Source organism: Lissotriton vulgaris, chromosome 3_1 (assembly GCF_964263255.1).
Source record: "Lissotriton vulgaris chromosome 3_1, aLisVul1.2, whole genome shotgun sequence".
Classification (NCBI taxonomy): Eukaryota; Metazoa; Chordata; class Amphibia; order Caudata; family Salamandridae; genus Lissotriton; species Lissotriton vulgaris.
Genome location: NC_141689.1, coordinates 819,130,245 through 819,154,402, shown reverse-complemented (window position 1 = coordinate 819,154,402; position 24,158 = coordinate 819,130,245). Strand labels below are relative to the sequence as shown.

General features: G+C 46.2%; 1 protein-coding gene across 1 annotated transcript in view; it reads right to left on the bottom strand.

The window, feature by feature from the left end:
- The window catches only part of SPTLC1 (serine palmitoyltransferase long chain base subunit 1), a 346,713-nt gene that overhangs the window by 220,197 nt on the left and 102,358 nt on the right, over positions 1 to 24,158 (bottom strand). The window contains exon 5 of the mRNA XM_086961127.1: positions 3,534 to 3,606. Coding sequence (XP_086817253.1) covers positions 3,534 to 3,606 — 73 coding nt within the window. The remainder of the gene's footprint in view (positions 1 to 3,533; positions 3,607 to 24,158) is intronic.

Below are 24,158 nucleotides of genomic sequence, written 5' to 3'. Positions count from 1 at the left end.
TTCTGCTGAAATCCAAGTGTGGGATATATTGTTGTACACTATTTTACTCTAGGGTCATTTATATGTATCTTCTTTGTAATGTTATATTAATTTTAGCGGATGTTCGGGGTAGTTCATAAGTCTGCCTTTAGAAATTTTAGGGAGTGCCATTATCAAGGTGATTGCACTGAATGCGAAGCATAAATCACTTTCCAATCCTTGACTGATCACTATCTTAACACTATGACCTCAATAATTAACGAAGTCGCACCCTTGCAGCTAAAAAAAGCCACCGCAAAAATCTCCAACCCCTGGTACGACGGGAGTCTCAATGACGATAGACGCGCAATGCGAATGGCAGAGCGCACCTGGAGATCAGCTCCCTCTGCACTGAACCTAAAAAACCTGAAGAAAAAGAGAAATGACTACTTCAGGAAAATAAAACGATCAAAATCAGACTTCTTCAAGCGTCAGCTCGACCAAGCCAAAAATCGTCCGAGAAAGCTGTTTGAGCTTATCCGAACACAATCCAAAGAACAACCCCAACCTCTCAACACCATGCGCGAAGCTCCCTCCTGCGAAGACTTCGCCTCTTTCTTTAACCAAAAAACTGACAACATAAAGAATGATCTCCTCATGGACGCAAGCCTCTTCCCCAAACCCCACCGCATAGCACCCACCAAACCAAAAAACAATGCCTCCTGGTCAACCTTTGTCACCTACACAGAAGAAGAAATTGGCAAACTGCTCAGCACTCTGAAACCATCCAATCACCTCACGGACCCCCTTCCTGCTAACGCTGTCAAAGTCCTTACCCCGCCGCTCATTCCACTCTGGACCAAAATCATTAACAGCTCACTTCAACAAGGGATCATCCCCGACTCCCTCAAAGTCGGACAAGTCACACCTTTGCTAAAGAAACCTACAGCCGACCCCTCTGACTTAAACAACTACCGTCCCATTACCAACATTCCGACTCTTGCCAAACTGCTGGAAAAATGCGCACAAATACAATTGACTAAACACATTACTCAGTTTGATCTCCTCAACTCTCATCAATCAGGCTTCCGAGCAAATCACAGTACTGAAACTGCTATGACTCACATAATCGACGACGCCCTCCAAATCCTAGATCATAACGACACCTGCCTCCTCATCCTCCTTGATCTCTCCTCCGCATTTGACACCGTCAAACATGAGAACTTACTCGAACTATTAAACACAAGAATGGGCCTATCTGGAACTGTGCTCAAATGGTTTACGTCCTTTCTGCATAACAGGTCGCAGAAATTCAAGAGCAACAACTTGATGTCCGCGCCAAGACCTGTATCGCTAGGCGTACCACAAGGATCCTCCCTATCCCCAACTTTGTTCAACTTAGTTATGGAACCTCTAACCACTTTGCTGCAAGAATCCAATGTACACTTCCACATGTATGCTGATGACACCCAACTTTATCTCAAACTACAATCACCCAAAGACATCACGCTCTTGAACTCAACGATCAGAAGCACTCAATCTTGGCTGGCCGCTAATCATCTCAAACTCAATGCCCTTAAAACAGAGTTCCTTCTGATCTCACCACCCGCGAAGATCACTACCGCACAAATGTGGCTTAAAGACCTCACAGCACTTAATGTCCAACCCACCATTGTGGACTCAGCAAAATCTTTGGGCATAACACTTGACACCAATCTCAGCATGCAGGAACACATCAACAAAGCAACTAAGGGAGCGAACTACCAAATCAACACCCTTAGGAAACTTAAACCTTTCCTTCCAGCCAAAGACTTCCAAACTGCGGTACATTCACTAGTCATACCTCGAATAGAATACGGCAGCACCGCACTCTGCGGTCTCCCCCGAGCTACTACGGCACCCTTAAGAGCCTCTTTAAACGCCGCAGCGAGACTTATCACTGGATCAAAAAAACACTCACACATTTCCCCTGATTTCAAATCCCTGAACTGGCTGCCGTTTGAAGCCAGAATACACTTGAAAATCGCTTGTTTGACGCACAAGGCTATCCACCTGAGCTCACCTAGATACCTCGCACAGAAGCTGACGATTTCTGGAGGCACCAGAAACACTAGAGGTACAAACAATCTTTTGCTAAAGCCTAAAAGATTCCGCAAGGAAAAAACCTATAAACGCTCCTTCTCGGGAATGGCTCCCAGGATTTGGAATTCGCTTCCCCCTGAAACCAGGCTGATCACATCCTTCATACTTTTCAAGAAAGAAGTAAAAGCGATCCTCATGGCTAAATACACTTGAACCACTACTGGAGATAAAACTACAAAGACTCGTTACTCATCTGTACTATTTGTTCGAACCCTTTGTATTTTTATTTTGACTCTGAATTTGATTTACTTCACTGTTTTATGATATAACCTCAATGTACTTCTAACATGATTGTTGTATCTGCGTATACATGCTCCCCTTCTCTGTAAAGCGCTCTGATATCTGCGAAGATCTTGTTCGCGCTATATAAAACTTTCAAAATAAATAAATAAATAAATGATCTAATAGCTTGGTTGAACACTGTTGCCAGTGGTTGCTGCTGTTTGAGCATTTGCACATGGATTATTGCAGCCACACGCAAATTAGCATTACTGAAGCATAGTTTAGGCATTGAAGGGATAAAAATTATGAAATCGCTATTTAGACCCATGTGTGCAGCTTTGAGAAAGCGGGATGGGGAAGAAATGTCAGAGTCGGAAGAGGCAGTTACTGACGAGTATGTAGATGCGATGAAAGCCTTGAAAGACTATCACGGCAAATAACGCCCACATGTTCGTGAGAGTGATACTTGTGTTAGACACAGCGAGTAAATATGGTACACTACTGTACATTACTCCGAGACCTTACACATCGCCACACGTGTTCACTTGTTTAAGGAAATACGTTTAAATAGAACAAATACCGCATTATGAAATTTAAAATAAACTACTGCATATTAAGGACTACATTTTAACACACGACAAAAAAGTTGAGGATGGTTGGCATAGACAGCAGATAAAAGTGTTATGCAGTGGCATCTTTGTTGGAGAAGAAAGGACGAAGTAAAATAGACAAGCATGGTAAAAGATTAACACACGATTGCTTATCCATGTGGACTCGCAGCAGGAGGACAGCAGACAAAGGCATTCACGGGCTGAGTCACAACAGTTCCTCTTTTTACCCTGGAGGGCAAACGTTTGCTTCCACTTCACCAGAGAGAGGCTTCAATTTGGTTTCCTATTACCATTGCACGTACTGTTAGTCTCAGTTTAGTGACATCACCAAACTCATTGAAAGCGGAACAAGGTTCTTTGTACAGTAATGAGCATGTTAGCAACAACTTGGAAAACAACAAAATAAAGGGATTGTCTGCCATCTTGTGGCCAATTGAAGCAATGATCAAGCGGAGCATTACTAAAATCAATCTTCACTTAAACAGAATGAAATGGATTGCTAATTTCTTTTTAGCTGATTAATTACATTTTAAATGACAACATATGGTAAAAATCGTGGAATGATATAACACTTCTGGAGATAAGAAAAAAATGACTCACCAAACGTGCCATAAAATCCTCTAGGTCCACATGTTCCAACGCCATAGGTATTCAAAGACGCCAAAGCTGCATTCTTTACATGGGTCAGAAATAACTCATTGTTACTATTGCGGAATATTACTCATGTGTACAGAGCTATCAATGTATTAGACTCCAACGTGATCCTCAACCGAGGTGTGATGATTCACAATGTATAAGGCATAAAGTACACCCTGCAAAGCATTATAAGGATACTGCAAGCCGCCGATGAATTCATAATCCTATAGAGAAAAGAGGTCGAATATAGAGTTCCTTTCTAAGTTTATGGAACTCCGAGGTGACTTGCAAGATACTCATCATCATCCCAGCTGTGTCCAATATAATACATGGTAATGATCACCTTTCCCACAAACCACTTAAATACATCAAAAACCTGTTAGTATTAGAAACAGTCAAATAGAAGTCAGTTTAAAACAAAACAAAAACCTGCACTAGCTATGAATATGTAGACGCATGCAGATTTTTTTAGCTTTTGTCTAACTATCTCAGGAGTTAAAAAAATAAAATAAACCTTTTCTCTCTGCTTGTCACAGTAAGCTAAAAATAAAAACAGAGCAGAAGAAAGAAAAGCAACGTTCCGTTTTAGGTGCTTTAAACAGCTCGTTCAATTAAGCTCCCAAGTGACCAGACCAGCCATTCATCTTGGCTGCTGCCCATGTTATGTTATGTTATGTTATTTAAAATTTATAAAGCGCACATACGCCCAGGAGCTTCTTGGCGCTGGAAGTAGCCATTGTGAAATCAGAACTTGACTGCAATAATTTATTATAGTTGAGTTCTGACGTAATTATTTCATAATCGGTGACTGGGTTTGTCACAAGTCACAGTTTATAAAGAAATTAGATACTGGCGTTTCTACAGGGATTACAGAGTCCCATGTATTATAGATGCACAATACTACGCTACACGTTTGGCTACTTTCATTGCACAAAAAGCCTTGGCTCAAAACCCATATGTTAGATGAATGAGGTCATACGGTGAGTAAGTTTCCCTAACTCCCAGATATAACAGTCTCGTGAAGTACTGAATTTATCCAATGGGACATCTACAGGTTTTAATTTTCTTCAACTTACTAATTACTGTTTACGCATTACAAATAATCTAGATATATCACCAAAACAGTCTCATATACTTCAGTACTACAATTTAAGGCTTTACCTTTATGCAAATGCCACAAAACAAATAATGGGGATTGTGTGTTATAGTCCAATGAAGCCACCAACTCTGGCTTCTGGCAACACATTGGACTTATACCCAAATGTGCCTTTGAAGTGGTGGTGACTTCAATGAAGAGTCCTTGAATAGCACAAGTATCCTTTCTTCATCAGTCCTGGCTCTAGACTATCTGTGGGGGGTAGCTTTTTGGTCTCGGTTGGTGGTATTTATTCTAGGTTTAGGCGCCCCAGAGGAAAATCCACCTACGTTATTCTAAATGGATATTTCTTAAGACGGTGCTACAAAGAGAAGAGAACCACACTCCCTCTTCTAAATTAGGCTAGAGCCACACAAAGCTACAAAGTCCTTAGCACACGTTTGATAATTCAAGTAGTATACATGTGTTTCCACACTACAGCAATCATACATTCATAAATAATGAAATCCTTTTTAGTCAAGGTTGTCTTTGGTGTTGTTTAATTTCTGGATAATTATCAAACGTGTGATAAGGAGTTTGTATATCTGTGGGGGGTAATCAGCCCCTGTGTGGGGTCAGGCCACTAACTATTGAGATGCTAGTGTTGGCCCCTCCCTCCCTTCCTAGCACCTTCCTGCATATGTGGCGGTCTAGAGGGAGTGTACAAAGTGTCGCTGTCAACCACCACAGAAGTGTATTGGAGACAGGCTGCAGGTGCACAGAGCAGTAAGAGGAGAGAAATGCGGACTTTCTAAAATAGTAATGTTAAAGCCAACTTTATCAGTAAAAAACGTTCATCAATACTATTCCAAAGATATAAAACACATTTCTAATCCGGAATAACAGTTTAAGTTGATTAAGGAATTCCAAATGTTAACCTTTGGCCTCACAATAGTGAAAAATGAATTTGGGTGTTTGTCACAACCAGAACATGAAAAAACTTGAAAGTACAGGTCCTACCTTTTACTTACACAGCAACCTGCCCATGGGCTACCTAGGGCCTACCATAGGCAGGGTTGGATGGGGATTAAAAATCGGCCTGGGCATGCATAAAAAAAAAAAAAAAAAAAAAAGTGCCCCACATTTGCACAATGCCTTCCCTCAAATCACTGCTTTCAGCGTAATTTTACATAAAAGCGGGGGGGGGGGTGCGCAGTTGAGCGGGGGTAAAAGAAAAATGCACGCATCAGTTTACACTAGTGAAACACACCTTAAAACAAGCGAGGTCACTTCTGCTCAGGCCCCCTGCCCCGCTCAATATGCCTACATTAATGGGAGGCTCAGCGAGAGAAAAGGGGTGACACCTCTACCTGTTGCTGATATATGGAAGGTAATGATCGCCCATCCCCCTCCAGAAAGGCTACTTAGACACCCACTGGAAAGCTGGTGGTATAGTCAAACAGAGACACCACTCAAATCGGCCCCCAGGCTGCTCAAAAGCAGCCCTCAGCTCGAACTTGGACCTCGGCCCCTCGGGCATTGCCCAAATGCCCCCGTTACCAATCTGACGCTGACCATAGGGGTGACGTGTAATAAAAGAGGAGTTTAAGGCTTGGCAAGTAGATTTAAATGTTTTGAAGTGGCAGTAAACGGCACTCACAGGCCCTGCAATGGCAGACCGGAGACAGATTTGAAAGGCTACTTGTGTGGGTGGGGCACAGTCAGTGCTGCAGGTCAACGAGTAGCATTTAGGTTACAGGCCCTGGGTCTATGGTATACAACTTTACAAGTGACTTGCAAGTAAACTAAACAGTCAATTGTACAAACACCAATGTTACAATGTTTAGAGGAGAAGCCCATACACTTTAGCACTGGGACAAAATGGTAAAATGCTCAGAGATCGACAGCCAACAAAAAGAATCTGCAACAAGCGTAGGTAAGGAGGCAAAACATCTGGGGGAAGACCCCAGTACGGTTGACAGGTTTAAGACTTTATAAAGAAACCCTACCTTAGGCTTCCTCCCTCTATATTGTCATGAAACACCTGTGACTTAGAATAAATCATTACAATGTATAATAGGGTGTACTTTATTGCATATATTATGGTTAAGACAGACTTAATACTGCAATTACTATTTTATTAATAACAGTTGATTCACCAGTCAAATATTTGGCATATGCTTAGTTCATGGGTTTCTGGTTTCTGGTTTCAAATTGGGAGATCAGTAAACAACATCCAATGTTATTCTATGAAAACACTGGTGAAGACAGGGATGGACTCCTAGAAAATTGTCATTTTTACTTTTGTACTCCACCAAACAAAACGTGGTATTAGGACAATTTTGTTTTCAGAATAGATCCTTTCCGTGATTTGAAGAAAATCCGTTAAATATTTTGGCAGAGAACAGGGATAAAACACCACAGATGCAACAGTCCATTTTATGTTTAGCTGGTTCATTGGAAAGTGACAGATTATCACTCTGACCAGGGCTGTGTATGTGTGCAATCAGGCTGTAGTTGCTAGGCTACTGTCTGTAAGGGTTTCTCTGTAAGGGTTTCATTGCAGATGGTCATTTTAGTTAAGACAGTGTCTGCACGAATGTTCCTCAACTCTTTGGAGCAGGTAAGCAGCCTTGCACAAGTCTCTGCTCTGGAAACGGTCTTTCTCTCATTTGAAGTGGCAGCATTGTGGGGTAGGGAGCGAATTGCTTCTTCCTCCAGGGGCTAACTCCCAATATGGGTTCTTAACGGAATGGAGCTGCACTTGTTCAATGAGGGTGAGGGGTCTTCTACTGCATCCCAAGTATAGTTGCTTTGCAAGGGGTGCTACCTGGATCAGAGTATCTATGACGTTTGGATTCCCAAGGAATCTGGCATTTCTTCAGTAACTATAGTTTATGCTCAATTCATGATGGGCTTTACCTAAAAAGGCATAGGTCTATTGCTTTACACATATGGTCTCAGCTGGTTGCAGTAATCGTGCCCCGCTTTCAGATCTCCCCTTTGGTAGCTATAGACTATACTCATCCTATGAGTTAGTTACAATTGGTAAATCCTGCAATGATGGTTCTGTTTGACTTTTCCTATGCAAAGGCATTCTCTGACTCCCACTTGTGTAGGTGGCTGAATTCTTTGGGGCTGATGTAGCACTGTCACTTTTTCCAATGTGCAGTTAGCTGTGTTAGTGGGATCTATGTCTTCGGCTCTAGTTGTCGGGATGGTGCATCTTCTTTAGGATATTTCCTTCAGGGTGGTCAGGGTCTCCACCTTGGTGAATGTCATAGGTAGACTAGCACGATCTGCTCTTGAAGGACAAGCATAGTAACACTGTTCAGAAGTCTGCCACCTTCTAGCTCCGGGTCACTGGTACTTTATTCATTTGGGTTCGCAATGAGCACTCTTTGATAATTGCTCCAAATCAGGTAGCATTTTTCTTTAGTCTGTAGCAACAGCAGTCTTTTGCCCGCTTTCCCCTGGGAGGCAGCACTTAAAGTCAGGTTTGCATCAAGGAAAGGGTGCTGAATGCTCACTCCTTATATGGAAGCATGGTTAGCCTGGTAAGTCTCTGGATGTCAGTCGACTATTATGGCCCTGATCTCTGACAGGGAGGTATACACAGTCGTTGCTAAGGCTGGATAGGCTGGATAGGCTTCTGTGCTGCCACCTACGCAAATCATAACTCATACGCCAAATTCAATGTTTATGACATCACATTATTAGTGTCAATAAATAACACTTAAAAGCGAAATGCAATGAAACACATTATCAAACCAATTAATGATACTACAGTCATCTTTGTAAGATTGGCAATGTGATATGTACTCTTGCCCGCAAGATGGTTTACAACCTTTGTGATACCAACAGTTTCACTGAGTGAGAGGCCATGAAGAACAAGTTACTTACCTTCAGTAACGATATATCAGTAAGAGACATATTAGTAATGGATTCCTTACCTCACAATTACCCCAGGCATCAGACTAGATCCAGAGAATTTTGTTTCGTAGCAGTGCCCCTTCGCGACGGTAGGTCACGTCGTTAGACTATGCGTTAGTTGTCGGCGCCGTAATCGCCGGGATGACATTGCAGTATCGATTTAGACGCCGACCCTGGCTGCTGACGCCAGTTCTTTACATGACATTCCACACCAGAAGTGCAGAGTCATGCAAGACACTGAACACTGGTGCATAAAACTAGGGCCCTGAAAGTGAGCCCTTAACCCTAGAAGTCAGTTCACAGAACGGGGAGGATGGGTGGGGCAGTATGGAATCTATAACTAGAGGAGTTGGCCTAATGGCTAGGGCGTCTAACCTCGAATCTGGGTTCGAGTCTCTGCAAAGACGCTGAACATCCTGTGATTCTGGGCAAATCACTCAATCTCACCGTGCATAACACAAATGAATGTGTCCTCATGTACCGCAACTGGTGCTATGTAAAGCGCTCGGATACCCGATTCGGGTCAAGTTCGCGCCATATAAAACTGTTAAAAACATATATATATCTATATATATATATATGTCTCTTACAGATATATCGTTACAGAAGGTAAGTAACTTGTTTATCTGAAACTATTAGTTATGGATTCCTTACCTTAGAATAGATACCCCAGCAATACCAACCCCGGAGGTGGGTCTGTGAACTAAGTTCACACGAGAAAGTCCTGGAGAACTGAATGGCAAAATAAGCCATCTCAGTAATGCTTAGTGAACGTGTGCAAGGAAGCCCACGTAGGTGCATGGCAGATGTCATGAAAGGGGACTCCACGTCCCAAAGCAGTAGTAGCTGCCGTCACCCTGGTGAAATGGGTGCGCAATCCTACTGGAGGTTCCTTTTTCGCCAAGGAATAACACATTTTAATGCAAAGAACGACCCATCGAGAGCTGGTTTGTTTTAGCACGGCCTGACCTTTCTTGGCGCTCACATAGCCAACAAAGATATTATCATCGACCCAGAATTGTTTTGTGTCCAAGTAAAATGAGCGCACGTTTTGGATCCAGACAATGGAGCCTCTCCTCCTCTTTAGAAGGATGTGGGAAAGGAAAGAAGGTGGGCAAAGTGATGGTCTGTCCTATGTGGAAAGAGGTAACCACATAAGGAAGAAAAGAGGATTGAGTTCGGAAGACAACCTTGTCCGGATGAACAGCAAGGAAAGGAGGCTTAGAAGAAAAAGCCTGAAGCTCACTCACCCTGCAAGTAGAGGTGATGGCAACCAGAAAAGCAATATTTAAGGTCAAGAGTCAGAGGACAATTATGTAGTGGCTAGAATGGAGCGCACATAAGGTAGGTCAGAACCAGGTTCAAGTCCCACTGGGGCAATACGAAAGGAATAGGAGGAAACAAATGAGTAATGCCCTTAAGGAAACGATTTACAATAGGGGACTTGAAAAGAGAAAGCTGATCAGAAAGCCAAAGAAAGGTCGAAATGGCCGAAAGATAGCCTTTAAGTGTGCCAAGAGGAGAGCCCTGCCTGGCCAAAGAAAGAATGAAGAGGAGAGCCTCTGATAGAGGGGCAGCAAGAGGATCCACAGCCTTTGGTGTGCACCATGCCACATATTTGTTCCATCTACAGGCGTATACCGTTTTAGTAGAGGGACACCTGTCTGGCAAGATTACAGTACAGAATGTAGGGAGGAAGGTCGATAGCTGTCAACTGTTGCCGCTCAATCTCCACACAAGGAGGTGGAGCCTGGACAGATTCAGAGGGAGGATCGTCCCCTGTTGCTACGACAGAAGATCCTACTGAAAAAGGCAGTCTGAAAGGAGGATTGATGGCCATGTGCAAGAGCTCAGGATATCAGACTGTTTGTGCCCAATCCGGAGCCACAAGGAGGACTTGGTCGCGCCTGATCTTCTTCAGCACTCTGGGCAGAATTGGTATAGGCAGAAAGGGTATAGAAGACTAACTCCACTTGTGACAAAAAGCGTGGCTGAGCGAGTGCCACCTTGAAAATTCCAAAGCGCAAAACGGCTCACATTGCGCATTCTTTTGGGTGGGGAATAGATCTAACAAAGGCTCTCCCTTCTGCTGTTAGGGACCTTGCACCACCTACGAGTGAAGATGCCATTAGTGATCCATCATGCACCTGCGGCTGAGTTCGTCCGCCCTGGGGTTCCATGAACATGCTAGGTGTTGAACTACCAGGGATATGCCCGGATGTTCCAGCCATTTCCAAAGGCGGAGAGCCTCTTGACATAGGGTCCACAACCCCACCCTGCCCTGTTTGCTGCAGTACCACATGGGGTGGTGTTGTCCGTGAACACCTGCACTACTCTACCTTTGACAGAAGGAAGGAATGCTTTCACTGCAAGATAAATCGCCCAGAGCTCCAGAAGGCTGATGTGGAGCCCGGACTCCACCAGAGACCAGAGGCCTCTGATCGTGGCCACCCAAACCCAGGAGTGACGCATCTGTCACCACTGTGAACTCTGGCTGGGGAAGGGAGAGGGATCAGCCATTGACCCAATCCTGGTTCGTTAGCCACCACTGCAATTGGTGTGCAGTGCCCTCCAAGATCTGGACACAATCGGAAAGATTCCCCTTATGCTGTGGCCACTGGAACTTTAGGTCCCACTGCAGAGCCCGCATATGCCACTTGACATGATCCACCAGCAGGATGCAGGAAGCCATGAGGCCCAGCAGCCTCAGGGTCATTCTGACTTTGAGAGGATAAGCCCAAAACTCTGTTGTATCCAGAACCGCTTCATTGAAAAGGAGCTTTGAGAGGGAATCAGGATTGACTTTGGCACGTTGATAGTGAACCACAGCAAATGCAGGAGGTCCGCCGTAGTCTGGAGGTGGGAGACAGCCTGGGGCGAGCCCGCCTTCAACAGCCAGTCGTCAAGATAGGGGAAGACTGGAAGCCCTGATCTGCACTGATGAGCTGCAACCACCGCCATCACTTTTGTGAACACCCGAGAGGCATTGGTAAGGCCAAAGGGAAGCACAGTAAACTGAAAATGCTCATGGCCTACGGTGAACCGTATGTAACGCCTGTGAGCTGGCAGGATGGGGATGTGGAAATAGGCGTCTTGCAAGTCCAACGCTACCGTCCAGTCTCCAGGGTCGAGAGCAAACAGAACCTGAACCAATGTCAACATCTTGAACTTCTCCCTCCGGAGGAAGCGGATGACGTCCCGAGATCCGAGATAGGACCCAGGCCTGTGTCCTTCCTGGGCACTAGAAAGTAGTGGGAGTAGCAACCACAACTTATTTCTGGCACAAGGATGCGCTTGATGGCTCCCTTGCCCAAGAAAGCTGTAACTTCCTGGAGGAGAAGAGCTAAGTGATCCTCTGACATGCGATGGAATGTAAGTGGCACAGATGGAGTAGTATTGAAGGGGAGAGAGTAGCCCATTCGGACAATCAGCAAAACCCGCCTGTCCGACGTGATGTTCTGTCAGTGGGGGAGGTAATGCAAATCCTGCCGCCCACTGGCAACTGGTGGCCCTGTAGGGTCGGACTAGGAAGGTTTGGAGGCTGCTACTGAGGGGGCACTGGTGCACTGGCCTGCCCACTGGTCCCCTGACCCACGACGCTGGGTCCCACGTCCCCAGCCACGCAGAGGCTGAAAGTTTGTGCAGGCCTGAGGCTCTGGGCGGAACGTTGTGAGGCAATCCTTCCATAACCAGGAAAGGGGAGAAAAGAAGTCTGCACGGGGCGAGAGGAGGTAGCAAGGCCCAAGGATCTGGCCGTAGCCCTAGAATCCTTAAAGCACTCGAGCACGTTGTCCGCTTTGTTGTTACCAAACAAGCGACGACCAAAGGGCATGTCCAAAAGAGTCGATTGGACATCGCCCAAAAAGACAGAAGACCTCTGCCAGGCGTAGCGTCTCAGGGCTACCGAGATTGAAATTGTCCTGCTTAGGGAGTTGGCTATGTACAGCCCACATCGTATGGCGAACTTCGCTGCATCTCAACCCTCAGCAACTGCATGGGATAGCATGGCCCGGGCCTCCTCCGGGCACTGTCGGAGCACCTGCACGACCGTGTGCCACACTGCCCAAGAGACATGCAGTGCTCACCGACCACAGTCCTAAGCTGGTGGAAGAAAACATCTTCTTCCCAAGGGGATCCAGCTTCTTGGATTCCCTAGCAGGTGGAGTGGTAGGGAATGCACCCTTGGAAGTAGTGGCTTGGATCACAAGCTATCGGGGGTAGGGTGTTGGAAGAGGAAAATGTGGTCGCCCGGGGCCAGGCGGTGGAGTCGGGGAATCGTCCTAGCCACAGGGGCCACTGTGCTGGGCTTGGACCAAGTGCCCAGAAGGATGTCTGTGAGGGCCTCTTGAACAGCAGAAGGGGCTCCGAAGAGGCAGCTGCAGGTTGAAGCACCTCAGTCAAGAGTTTAGTCCTGACCGCCACCGTAGGAAGCTTAAGGTTCAAGGCCTCAGCCACTCTACACTACACCACAGCATAAGAGGCTCTCTCCTCTGTAGCCACGGTAGGGGGAGAAAGCATGCCAAGGTCTGGAGAAGTGTCCAGACCACTGACCTAACCCAACTCCTCTCTCCGGTCCAGTTCTTCCAACTGGTCTGCCAGAGGGCCTACAGACCCCTACCAGTCCTCTTCAACCTCCTCTGGTTGCCGCTCAGGGCGATAGGGTACACCAGGGTAGAACACGGGTACAAAAGAATCAGTCGGCGCCGGTGCCGGTGTACGTCAGTCGGGCTTCGGGTCCATGTCGAGAGGGAGGCTGGGGTAGACTTCAGTTGGGGACACAACCGGCCTCAGGAGGGGTGGCGGTGTAGCCAATGGTTTCGAGAGGAGGTGTCATAAGGTCAACTGGCGCTGATCCGGATCCAGCCTGGGACCGCCGGCATCGAAGGCCTAGAACCCCCAGGCGAGTCCGTGGCACAAAGGCGCGCCTGCTGCACAAAGATGGAGTGGAGGGCTTCGTAAAAGCTATGAAGTTGGGCAGGGGTCACTCCGGCTTCCAGGAAGGGAAGGAGGCTCGGAGCCAACCCAGAGGCTCCGGGAGAGAGACCAAACGACTACCTTCCGCATCCCGCGTTGCGTCGGCTGACTGATACGGAGAACGCGGAGAGCGACTGTGCTTCTTCGCCTTCTTTTTGAGCTTTGACTTACCCGAAGACAAAGACTTGGACGAAGGAGTGGTGGTGTTGGCTCTGCGACCTCCCTCTAAACTGGAACCTCGAGCGGTATGGAGCAGACTGCCAGGCCTCCGGAAGATTTTGGAACCGCTCCTGCAAAGACTTTGGGGCCATGGCCCGACAATCGGAGCACATCGTCGGGTAGTGGTTGTGCTCCAGGCACCAGAGGCACACTAGATGTGAGTCCATCGCTGACATCAGCTTGTGGCAGGAGCCGCAAGACTTGAAGCCGGTCCGCCGAAGTGACATCCCTATGCACCAGGAGTCAAACGACTCGAAAAAGAGGTCGATAAAAGTCGGAAAAAAACAGTCAAAAAAGGATTAGAGGTACCGCTCTCTCCGGATCTGCGCTGTTTGGCACGGAAAAAGAAAGAACGGACGTCAGCGCGCAGTGGCAGCGTCTAAGTAGATACTGTAACGTAATCCAGGCGATCACGACACCGACAGTGAATGCGGAGTCAAACGATGTTCCTACCGACACCCAGGAGTACTGCTACGAAAAAAATTTCTCCAGATCCAGTCTGACACCTGAGGGTAAATCTAAGGTCATGAATCCATAACTAATAGTGTCTTTCAGAGCATTATGTTTAGTGTTCAATTTATGCTGTGCATGGCTGCTGGCTGCAAGAGTTATGGATTATGCTCATAACCATAACTTCGAATAACACCAACATTCACTTTTAATTTTGAGCTATAACAGCACTTTAACTGCGTTTTTTAGATGAATCTGTGTGTTTTTTTTTTTAACATACATTGAGGTTTTATAACCCAGGTTACCCTTAACTGCACTTTAATCTTTGTATTTGTACCGCCAGTAGGATATATCACCGCCAGTAGGATATATATCCTGCTGGCGGTCGCCAGTAGGTATTTAGTTATAGTCAGGACCTGGTTTCTATTCAAAAAGCGTTTTTTCTTTTCACAATAACTTTGGCGCCGGTTGACAAATCTTCGTGAAATTTTCAAAACTTATGGCCCGCTCTGGTCAGCTCCTATCTTGAAAGTTTCGGGGTGATTGAGCAAGCGGGGGCCGAGAAAAAAGGGGGGTCCCAAAACGTGTTTTGTCCATGTTAATTCCCATCGGAAACTTTAGACACGATTATAGCTCGAACTGCTGAACGGAATTACACCAAATTTTGCAAAAAGGTAGCTGATGTTTCAGAAAGAACTCATTTTGTTAAATGGTGTGAATCCGTTCAGTAGTTCCGGAGAAATAAAAAACAAAAAAAAAACAGGAGGTCGAAAAATATATTTCCCATATGAAACTTTAGACACTGCTACAGCTTGAACTGCTGAAAGGAATTACATCAAATTTGGCATAAAGGTAGCCCTTGTTTCAGAAAGAATTGTGGAAATCCATTCAGTAGTTGCTGAGAAAATCAAAAAAATAAAAGTTTTGACATTTTGAGGTACCGAGGATCCGCGGACCCTCCCGACCACCAGCTTTATTCTAACTGGCTGTCAACACTCCAAACCAGGAATTGTTGGCAGCAATCCTGGGCCTCGGTAACCGCGGCACAAGAAAACGGGGGGGAAAACGCGTAAAACAAGAAAAGGGGACAGGGTAGAAACATCCTGACACCATAGGCCTGCTCAGGGGGTCAAACAAGGACCCCCAGGGCCAGAATAAGTATTAAAAAATAAAATAAAATAAAAAACGGCAAAAGTACGCGGATTCTGCCGCGAAAATAGAAAAAACGAAGTGCGGGCTCCCGTGCATTGTTAATATTTAGCCCCGGGGTGGGCCAGGTCCCGGGGACAGTGAAAACAAAAGTGTGGGGGGTAAAATCCCCCCCCCACTGCCCCGGGGACTGCCACCTCTCCAGGGCAAGATAATTGAGTTGCGGGGAGGCACGCAGTCCCCCCGCAGACCCAGGGACCACCACCCCGGGTGTCTTTTTTAATCTATCAGGGGGCCTCCAAGGGCCCCCATGCCCCGGGGACGGCCAGCCGCGGGCTTTTTAAAAATATTTGAGGGGGAGCACATGTCCCCCCTGCAGCCCCGGGACGCCACATACCAGGGCTTCTATTATTTTTTTTTTTTAAAACAACCAGTGTTGGGGGGCTTGAGCCCCCCACACGCCTTGGCACCCCCACCCCCCTGGGGCTTCACACACATTGGGAGGGGGGCCGCACAGTGGGCTGGTGGGCTAGTTGGACCCCAGGGACCCTCAGGATTCAAAGGGACTTAATACCTCAAATTACAACGTGCCAGAGGGAACATTTGCAGAGTGGTGGAGAAAGGGGGCATAGCCTTTGCCTGCCGCTCACCAATCCCACTGCGTGGGGCTTACTGGAGGTAAAAGGTAGGCTAGTTGGTCCCTAAAGGACCCCCAGCAGTGAAGGGGACTTCAATCCCCATCCAAAAGCGTCCCAGGGAGTGCGTTTGTAGAGTGGTGGACAAAGTGGGCCTGGCCTGGTACAAGTACTCACCAATGTTGCTGTGTGGGACTGACTGGAGATAATAGTTTGGGAAGTTGGTGCCCAAGGATGTCCTTGGGGGCCAACTACCTCTCTTGTTACCTCCAGTAAGTTCCACACTGTGGGATTGCTAAGACTTCTTCGGAGGCCTTGGCCCCCTTTCTCCATCATTCTGCAAACGTGACTCGTTGCAGAGTACGGGATGGCGGATGAAGTCCAATTTAGTCCTGAGGGAGTTTGGGGGCTAAAAATCCCTCCTGGTACCTCCTGTAAGTCCTAGTCAGACTCGCCCACACTGGAGAACGTTCCTTTCAATACATGGCTGCCAAACTATGGAACGCACTACCACTGTGGATCCGAAGTATAAATGACCTTCTTGCCTTCAGAAAGGCATTAAAGACCCACCTGTTTTGCTAAGTTGACCTGATGGCCTGTCTGTATGTTGTGCTCTCTCCTGTCTAGTCCAGCGCTGGGACGCCCCTTCGCTGGGGCAGCCGCCGCGCTATATAAGCAGATGTAACATAACATAACATACGCAACGGAACTCCTGAGCGTTGTTTGGACGCCCAGCACCCTTTCTCCACCACTCTGCAAATGTGACTACTAGTTAAAGTAGCATATTTCTGCACCTCTGACTTGTTTTAATCCCCCTGCCATATTATATACAAGGGTCTTAAGGAGAAGGTCATGCTAATCACAGGGGTACCCAAAAGCATAGTGTTTCCTAGTGTATGTAGATGTTTTCACTGTATTCTAAGTGCCTTTTAGCATAGCACTGGCTCTAGGCCTGGTTAGTCAGTGTCAGTTACCACCAGTACCCGTCGGAAAAAGTTGTGGGCTCAGGATGATTTTGCAGTAAGGCCTCTTTCTGCTCCTCTGTTTGTACTTACTGCAAGTCTTGCTTCTTCCTGCAGTTTTCTTCGTCTTTGTGGACTTATGTAGCTTCTTTCTGTGCATTTTCTCTTCTTTCTTCACATGTTCTACCTCTGTAGGCATAGTTGGAAACTAGCATATAAAAAAACCTTAGTAAATCGATGAAAAAAACGTTTCAGGGCCATTATAGTTAGCTGGACATTTCACTCGTACAAAACCATAGAAATTCCCCCGTTATAGTTAGTTCAGCTAACTATATCTCGCGTGCCCGCAATGCACTGCTGATGACGTCACATTACATCACTCAAGACATGGTCAGTGACATCTCTTATGACCTCATCCAGTGAATGTGTGTTTTTCTGAAAATTAAATGTTTTATATATGTATATCTCAAGGTCGATAGGAGAATAAATGGGTATATAAATGTCTAAATGGATTCATTTTTTTTTGCAAAATTGATTGTATAACTGAATGATTGGTTTTCAACGAGTGAAATGATCAACACACTATAACGCACCTGAAACCTATGGTTTTTTTCAGCCAGGAGATCGTCCTTCAAAGCCCGACTGGACAACAATGCACATGACAGCAAATAACTTTTCAACATAGTGAAGAAACTCTCCAACCCCAGCGCCAACACCAACGACATCCCGCCCGTCGTAAGATCTGTGCGACTCACTGGCCACCTTCTTCCATCACAAGATCACCGACATCCACAACAGCTTCAACTCCTCAGCCGCCCGTCCGCAACAGACCCCACCCCGAACTCCACCTGCACCAACCAGTTGACCTCCTGGTCCCACGTCAACGACAAAGAAACACGCAAGGTCATGAACTCCATCCACTCAGGATCTCCATCAGACCCCTGCCCACACCAAGTCTTCAACAAAGCTGACGCAACCATTGCACCCCAACTTCTCCTTCGACACAGCGACATTCCCAGAAAGCTGGAAGCATGGCGAAATCAACACTCTCCTCATGAAACCCAAAGCGGACCCCAAAGACCTTAAGAACTTCTGGCCCATCTCCCTGCTCCCCTTCCCGGTGAAGGTCATCGAGAAAATTGCCAACATACAGCTGACCCGCCACCTCAAGAACAACAACATCCTAGATCCATCCCAGTCCGGATTCAAACGCAACCACAGCACCAAGACTGCCCTCATCGCCGCCACAGACATCAGAAACCAGCTAGACAACGGCGAAACTTCAGCCCGCATCCTCCTGGACCTGTCAGCCGCTTTCGACACGGTCTGCCACCACACACTAACATGCCTCCAAGAAGCCGAAATCCAGAAGAAGGCCCTAGACTGGACCACATCCTTCCTCTCCGGCAGAACCCAGAGAGTCCGCCACCCTCCCTTCCGATCCGAAGCCACCGACATCATCTGCGGCGTACCCCAGGGCTCATCCCTGTTCAACGTCTACATTGCCTTCCTCGCACAAGTGGCCCGCCAGCACGACCTGAACATCATCTCTTACGCCGACGACACCCAGCTCATCCTCTCCCTCACCAAGGACCCGCACACCATCAAAACCAACTTCCAAGAGGGAATGAAGGCAGTCGCCGAGTGGATAAGGAGCATCCGTCTGAAACTGAACTCTGACAAGACGGAGGTCCTCATCCTAGGTCCCACACCATCTACGTGGGACGACTCAGTGTGGCCAACCACACTGGGAGCAGCTCCAACACCCACGGACCACGCGAGCAACCTAGGATTCGTCCTCGACTCCTCCCTCTCCATGTCAAAACAGGTCAATGCCATCTCCCCCTCCTGCTACAACACCCTCCGCATGCTTCGCAGGATCTACAAGTGGATCCCGACCGAAACAAGAAGAACAGTAACCCAAGCCCTCGTCAGCAGCAGGCTGGACTACGGCAACGCACTCTACACAGAAATCACGGCCAAACACCTGCGATGATTACAACGCATCCAAATCGCTTCCGCCAGACTGATTCACAACATCCCCCGCCGCAGCCACATCACCCCCCACCTAAGAGACCTGCACTGGCTCCCCGTCAATAAGAGGATCACCTTCAAGCTTCTCACCCACGCACCCAAGGCACTCCACAACACAGGACCAGCCTACCTGAACAACAGACTCAACTTCTACACCCCCGCCCACCAGCTCCGCTCCTCAAGCCTCGCCCAGCGCATCGAACGAACAACCTGCGGCAGTAGATCCTTCTCCTACCTCGCCTCCACGACCTAGAACACCCTCCCCACCCATCTGCGGCAGACCCAAGACCTGCTCACCTTCAGAAGGCTCCTCATGACCTGGCTCTTCGAGCAGTAGCAGACCCCCCCACCCCCCCAGTGCCTTGAGACCCTCATGGGTAAGTAACCCGCTTTACAAGTTCACTGATTGAATATATATATATATTAGCAGCCCGTCCCGACGTTGTCCGGATATTAATTGCTGCCTGTCAGTAGTATATTGTTTTGTAGGATTTCGTTTTGATAGCATTTCTTATCTGTGACAGGCCAGTGAAACGCTCCGATTCACAGTGCACATTCAGTAGTGTGTGAACTCGAGTTTCCCTACTTTATTTTTCCTTGCAATATTATATAGTGTGAACTCGACAACATGGCATGATCACAATTTACATCACAGAGGAACGCATTCGTTTGTGGTAGGCACGGGGAGACAAAGCAATTTGCCTTTTATCACAGAATGTTGAGCTGATACCGAGATTCGAACGTAGCTCCCCAGCTCTAAAGATCGCAATTATAGAACTTGTGGCAGGAGGTGTGTCTAAAAGTGTATGTCGGTGCTGGCCATCAATGAGAGACCTGTGCATTTTTCAAATGGGTGGTGAAAAAATATGCGTATGTTGCTGGAGATGTGGGCCGCCGTGCCACCAATGTACTTACCGGGGGGAGGGGAAAAACCCATTATTCCGCAAATTTCTTTCCACATACCATCACTCCGCATACTTTCATTACGAAAGTACCATGACTCCGCAATGCCATTATAACGCATGGCATTACATTTTATATGCTTTTACCACGCATACATTTACAACGAAATTCGTTGTAAATGCATGAATGGTAAAAGCATGTTTTTTTTAATGTTTGGATAAGGTAAGTATGGGTATATGTTTTGAGGTACTGAGGTATATATTTTGGGTTTTTTGGGTATTTTAAGGGTTCACGGCTAGGTTTGGGGTACATGGGTAGGTTTAGGGTTTAGGGATAGGTATGGGTTTTGGGGTACAGGGGTATTTTTGGGATTCAGGGCTAGGTTTGGGTTTTGGGGTACAGGGTTATTTTTAGGGTATAGGGGTAGGTTTGGGATTTAGGGTACAGGGGTATTTAAAGGGTTCAGGGCTAGGTTTGGGGTACATGGGTAGTTTTAGGGTTTAGGGATAGGTATGGGTATGGGTTTTGGGGTACAGGTTTTTTTTGGGTTCAGGGCTAGGTTTGGGTTTTGGGGTACAGGAGTATTTTTAGGGTTCAGGGGTATGTGTGGGTTTTGGGTTACAGGGGTATTTTTAGGGTTCAGGGCTAGGTTTGGGTTTTGGCGTACAGGGGTATTTTTAGGGTTCAGGGGTAGCTTTGGGTTTTAGGGTGCAGGGGTATTTAAAGGGTTCGGGGCTAGGTGTATATAAAATGTAATGCCATGCGCTATAATGGCATTGCGGAGTCATGGTACTGAAAGAAAGTTGTGAAATAATGGGTGTTTACCCTCCCCCGGTAAGTACATTAGTGGCACGGCGGGCCACATCTCCAGCAACATACTCATATTTTTTCACCACCCATTTGAGAAATGCACAGGTCTCTCATTGATGGCCAGCACCGACATACACTTTTAGACACACCACCTCCCGCCACAAGTTCTAGAATTGTGAACTTTAGAGCTGGGGAGCTACGCTCGAATCTCAGCATCAGCTCAACATCCTGTGATTCCAGGAAAATCGCTTTGTCTCCCGTGCCTACCACAAATGAATGTGTTCTTCTGTAATACAAATTGTGCTCATGCCATGTTATCGAGTTCACGCTATATAATACTGCAAGGAAAAATAAAGTAGGGAAACTCGAGTTCACACACTACTAAACGCGCACTCTTAAGTGCATTAGCAGTGCACTGTGAATCGGAGCGTTTCACAGGCCTGTCACAGATAAGAAATGCTATCAAAACGAAATCCTACAAAACAATATACTACTGGCCGGCAGCAATTCATACCCGGACACCGTCAGGACGGGCTGTGTGTGTGTGTATGTGTATATATAGCTATACTACTATTATAAAGAGAGAACGTTGTCCTTTGAGCCAGGTAAACTCAAAAAGGTACACCACCAATCGCAACACCCAATACAGCGTTGGAAAGGGGAGGTCCAGGGGATGGACATAGGCTATATAAAAAAATTTAAAAAACGAAATTTTAAAAATTTACCATAAAAAAAAAGTAGTCCCTTGAAAGCAGCGAGGTGCGTCATGACATCAGGAGCGAGGGGAGGAGCGGCGTACGCTGATGTCCGAGCATTGATTGCAAAGAGCGGAGACTGGAGGACTGGTGAGACGTGATTGGAGCAACTGACGCCGACGGTGAGACGTGATTGGAGCAACCGAGAGGCGAAGAAAGGAGACCCGATAAACGAGAGACGTGTGGCGAGTAGCAGAGAGGGTCAGGAAAGGGGTCACTCACTTGTGTGATAGTCACAAGGCAACAGCGCTAGGAAGGGGGCGGAGTGACGTGATGCTGAGGCGGCCAGGGAGCAGGTATTAAGGTACAAAGACCGAGCGCACGGGAAGGGCTGCTGTGACAAGGTGTAGTAGATGCCGCGTGGGAAGGGGTGCTGTGACATGGTGTAGTAGATGCCATGTGGGAAGGGAACAGGTATGATGTATACAGCCAGCTGAAGCGCAAGGGATATGGCAGAAGGCTTGAGAGGGCTGGTATGCATAGAGAGAACCAAATAGCGGCTTTTGCAGTACGATCATCCTTCAGCAGTCAGAAAGTCAGTGAGCAAACTAACAAGAGTGGATATGATGCAGATGTGTCTACAGAAGTCGAAAGAATGCTGCCCTAGCATCTAAAAAGGTGACCAGGAGGTGGAAAAGTGGGCTCTTATGCAAACCCAAAACATGGTCTGAAAGAAAAGGATTAAATACACCCAGAGCCTAACTGATCCCTTTTTTATAGTTAGCTGGAAATTTTACTGACATAAAACCATAGAAATTCCAACTTTATAGTTAGTTGGACTCACTATAACAAGCGCGTCTGCAATGCACTGCTGATGACGTCACATATTACATCACTCATGACATCACTGATGACACCAGCCAGTGAATGTGGGTCTTTCTTTAAAATTAATATGTTTAAGATTTGTATTTGTAAAGGTTAATGGAAGAATAAATGGTTAAATAAGTGTGTAAATGGATGTTTTTTTTTTTTTTAAATGATTGGTTAACTGCCTTAAGTGTATTTTATTGAATACATATATTAGCGAGTAACTTTTAAATATTGAAATATATGTATCAGTTTTTCACTTTGTGTATAAGTAGCTGCATGGGTTGGTGACTTACTCACTGTTTGTATGTGTTTTGAAGACAGCATATGTGCAGGACTGTATGGGTGGATGAGTGTGTATATGTGTGTGTTAGTGAGTGAATGACTGTCTCACTATTGTGTTTTTTAGTAACATATATTTTAATCTAGTGTATGTGAGTTTTGATGTATATAAGTGAGTATATGTGAGAGTAAGAGATTGTAAGAGTTCCTGTTTAAATAAGTATATGTTTATATAAGTGATTGTTTAAGAGAGTAAGTATGTGTAAGTTCCCTTAGAAGTTAAGAGGTAGTGTGTGTATAGTTTTATATGCAAATAAATGGATGTTCAATAATTTATTTGCATGTGTGAGTATGTGTGCGAGTAACTTTTGGATGACTGTCGGTGTATAACAGGATGTATAGATGTATCACTACATATGATGAGTGAGTATATGTATGAGTGACTATATAGAACTGTTGGTGAATGAGTGGATGTGTATATAGATGGTGGAATTACTGAATTTGTTGTAACTGGTATGGGTATCTCCATTTTTTTGAAAATGTTAGTTTCTATTTTTGAATATCTATTTCAAGGGTTACATTACACTAAAAGGAGGTCTTTCACTGTCACAAGGATGGAGTCATAAGTGATGTCATGAGTGATGTCACTGACTATGTCATGAGCGATGTAATATGCGACGTCATCAGCAGTGCATTGCAGGCGCGCTTGTTATAGTGAGTCCAACTAACTATAACGTTGGAATTTCTATGGTTTTATGTCAGTAAAATTTCCAGCTAACTATAACTGGTGTGAAACCTATGGTTTTTTTCAGTGAATTTCATAGGTTTTTTAAATGCTAATTCCTAACTATAACTGGTGTGAAACCTATGGTTTTTTCAGTGAATTTCATAAGTTTTTTAAATGCTAATTACTAACTATATATAGGGCCTCAAACCTATGAAATGTAATATTTTTTATAATGAATCCTATATTGTATATTTATAAAAGACTTTTTTTTTTTTGCCCTGCTGCGCTCCCGGTGCGCGCCCCAGTGTGCGCACTGGAAAGCGCATTTTTTCGGAGCGCCCCGGGTCGCGCACCGGTGAGCGTCCCGTTAGCGCTATTGCCGCGAACGAAAACATGACGTATTGCGTAGCCGCATCCGCGTGATACGCACAGCGTAAGCGCACCCGGAAGTACTCTAGCGAATACGATCGCGCAACGTAATCATCTGACGCGCTTACGCAACGCGCCCCATGGCGCGCCCCGTGGCGCGCCCGGGGGCGCGTCGCGTTATGTGACCTAAAAGTAACACTTTTTATTGGTGCAGAACAGTTTTGGTGGCTAAATGATGAAAGCCCGGGTCATGTGACCTGAAAATAACACTTTTCATTGGTTCAGGACAGTTTTTTTTTTCCAAATGATGAAAGACCCCACCTTTTTTCCTTATTCTGACTTTGTCCTTTGACTGAGGAAGACCTGTTTGGAAATCTATCAGAAGTATTTTGTACTTTAAAATGGCTACAGTAGCAGCAGCAGCTGGAGCATCTGCACCACCACCACCACCAAGAGGACCACCACAACATTACATTGGTGGTCAAGAAGAGGAGGAGGAGGAGGA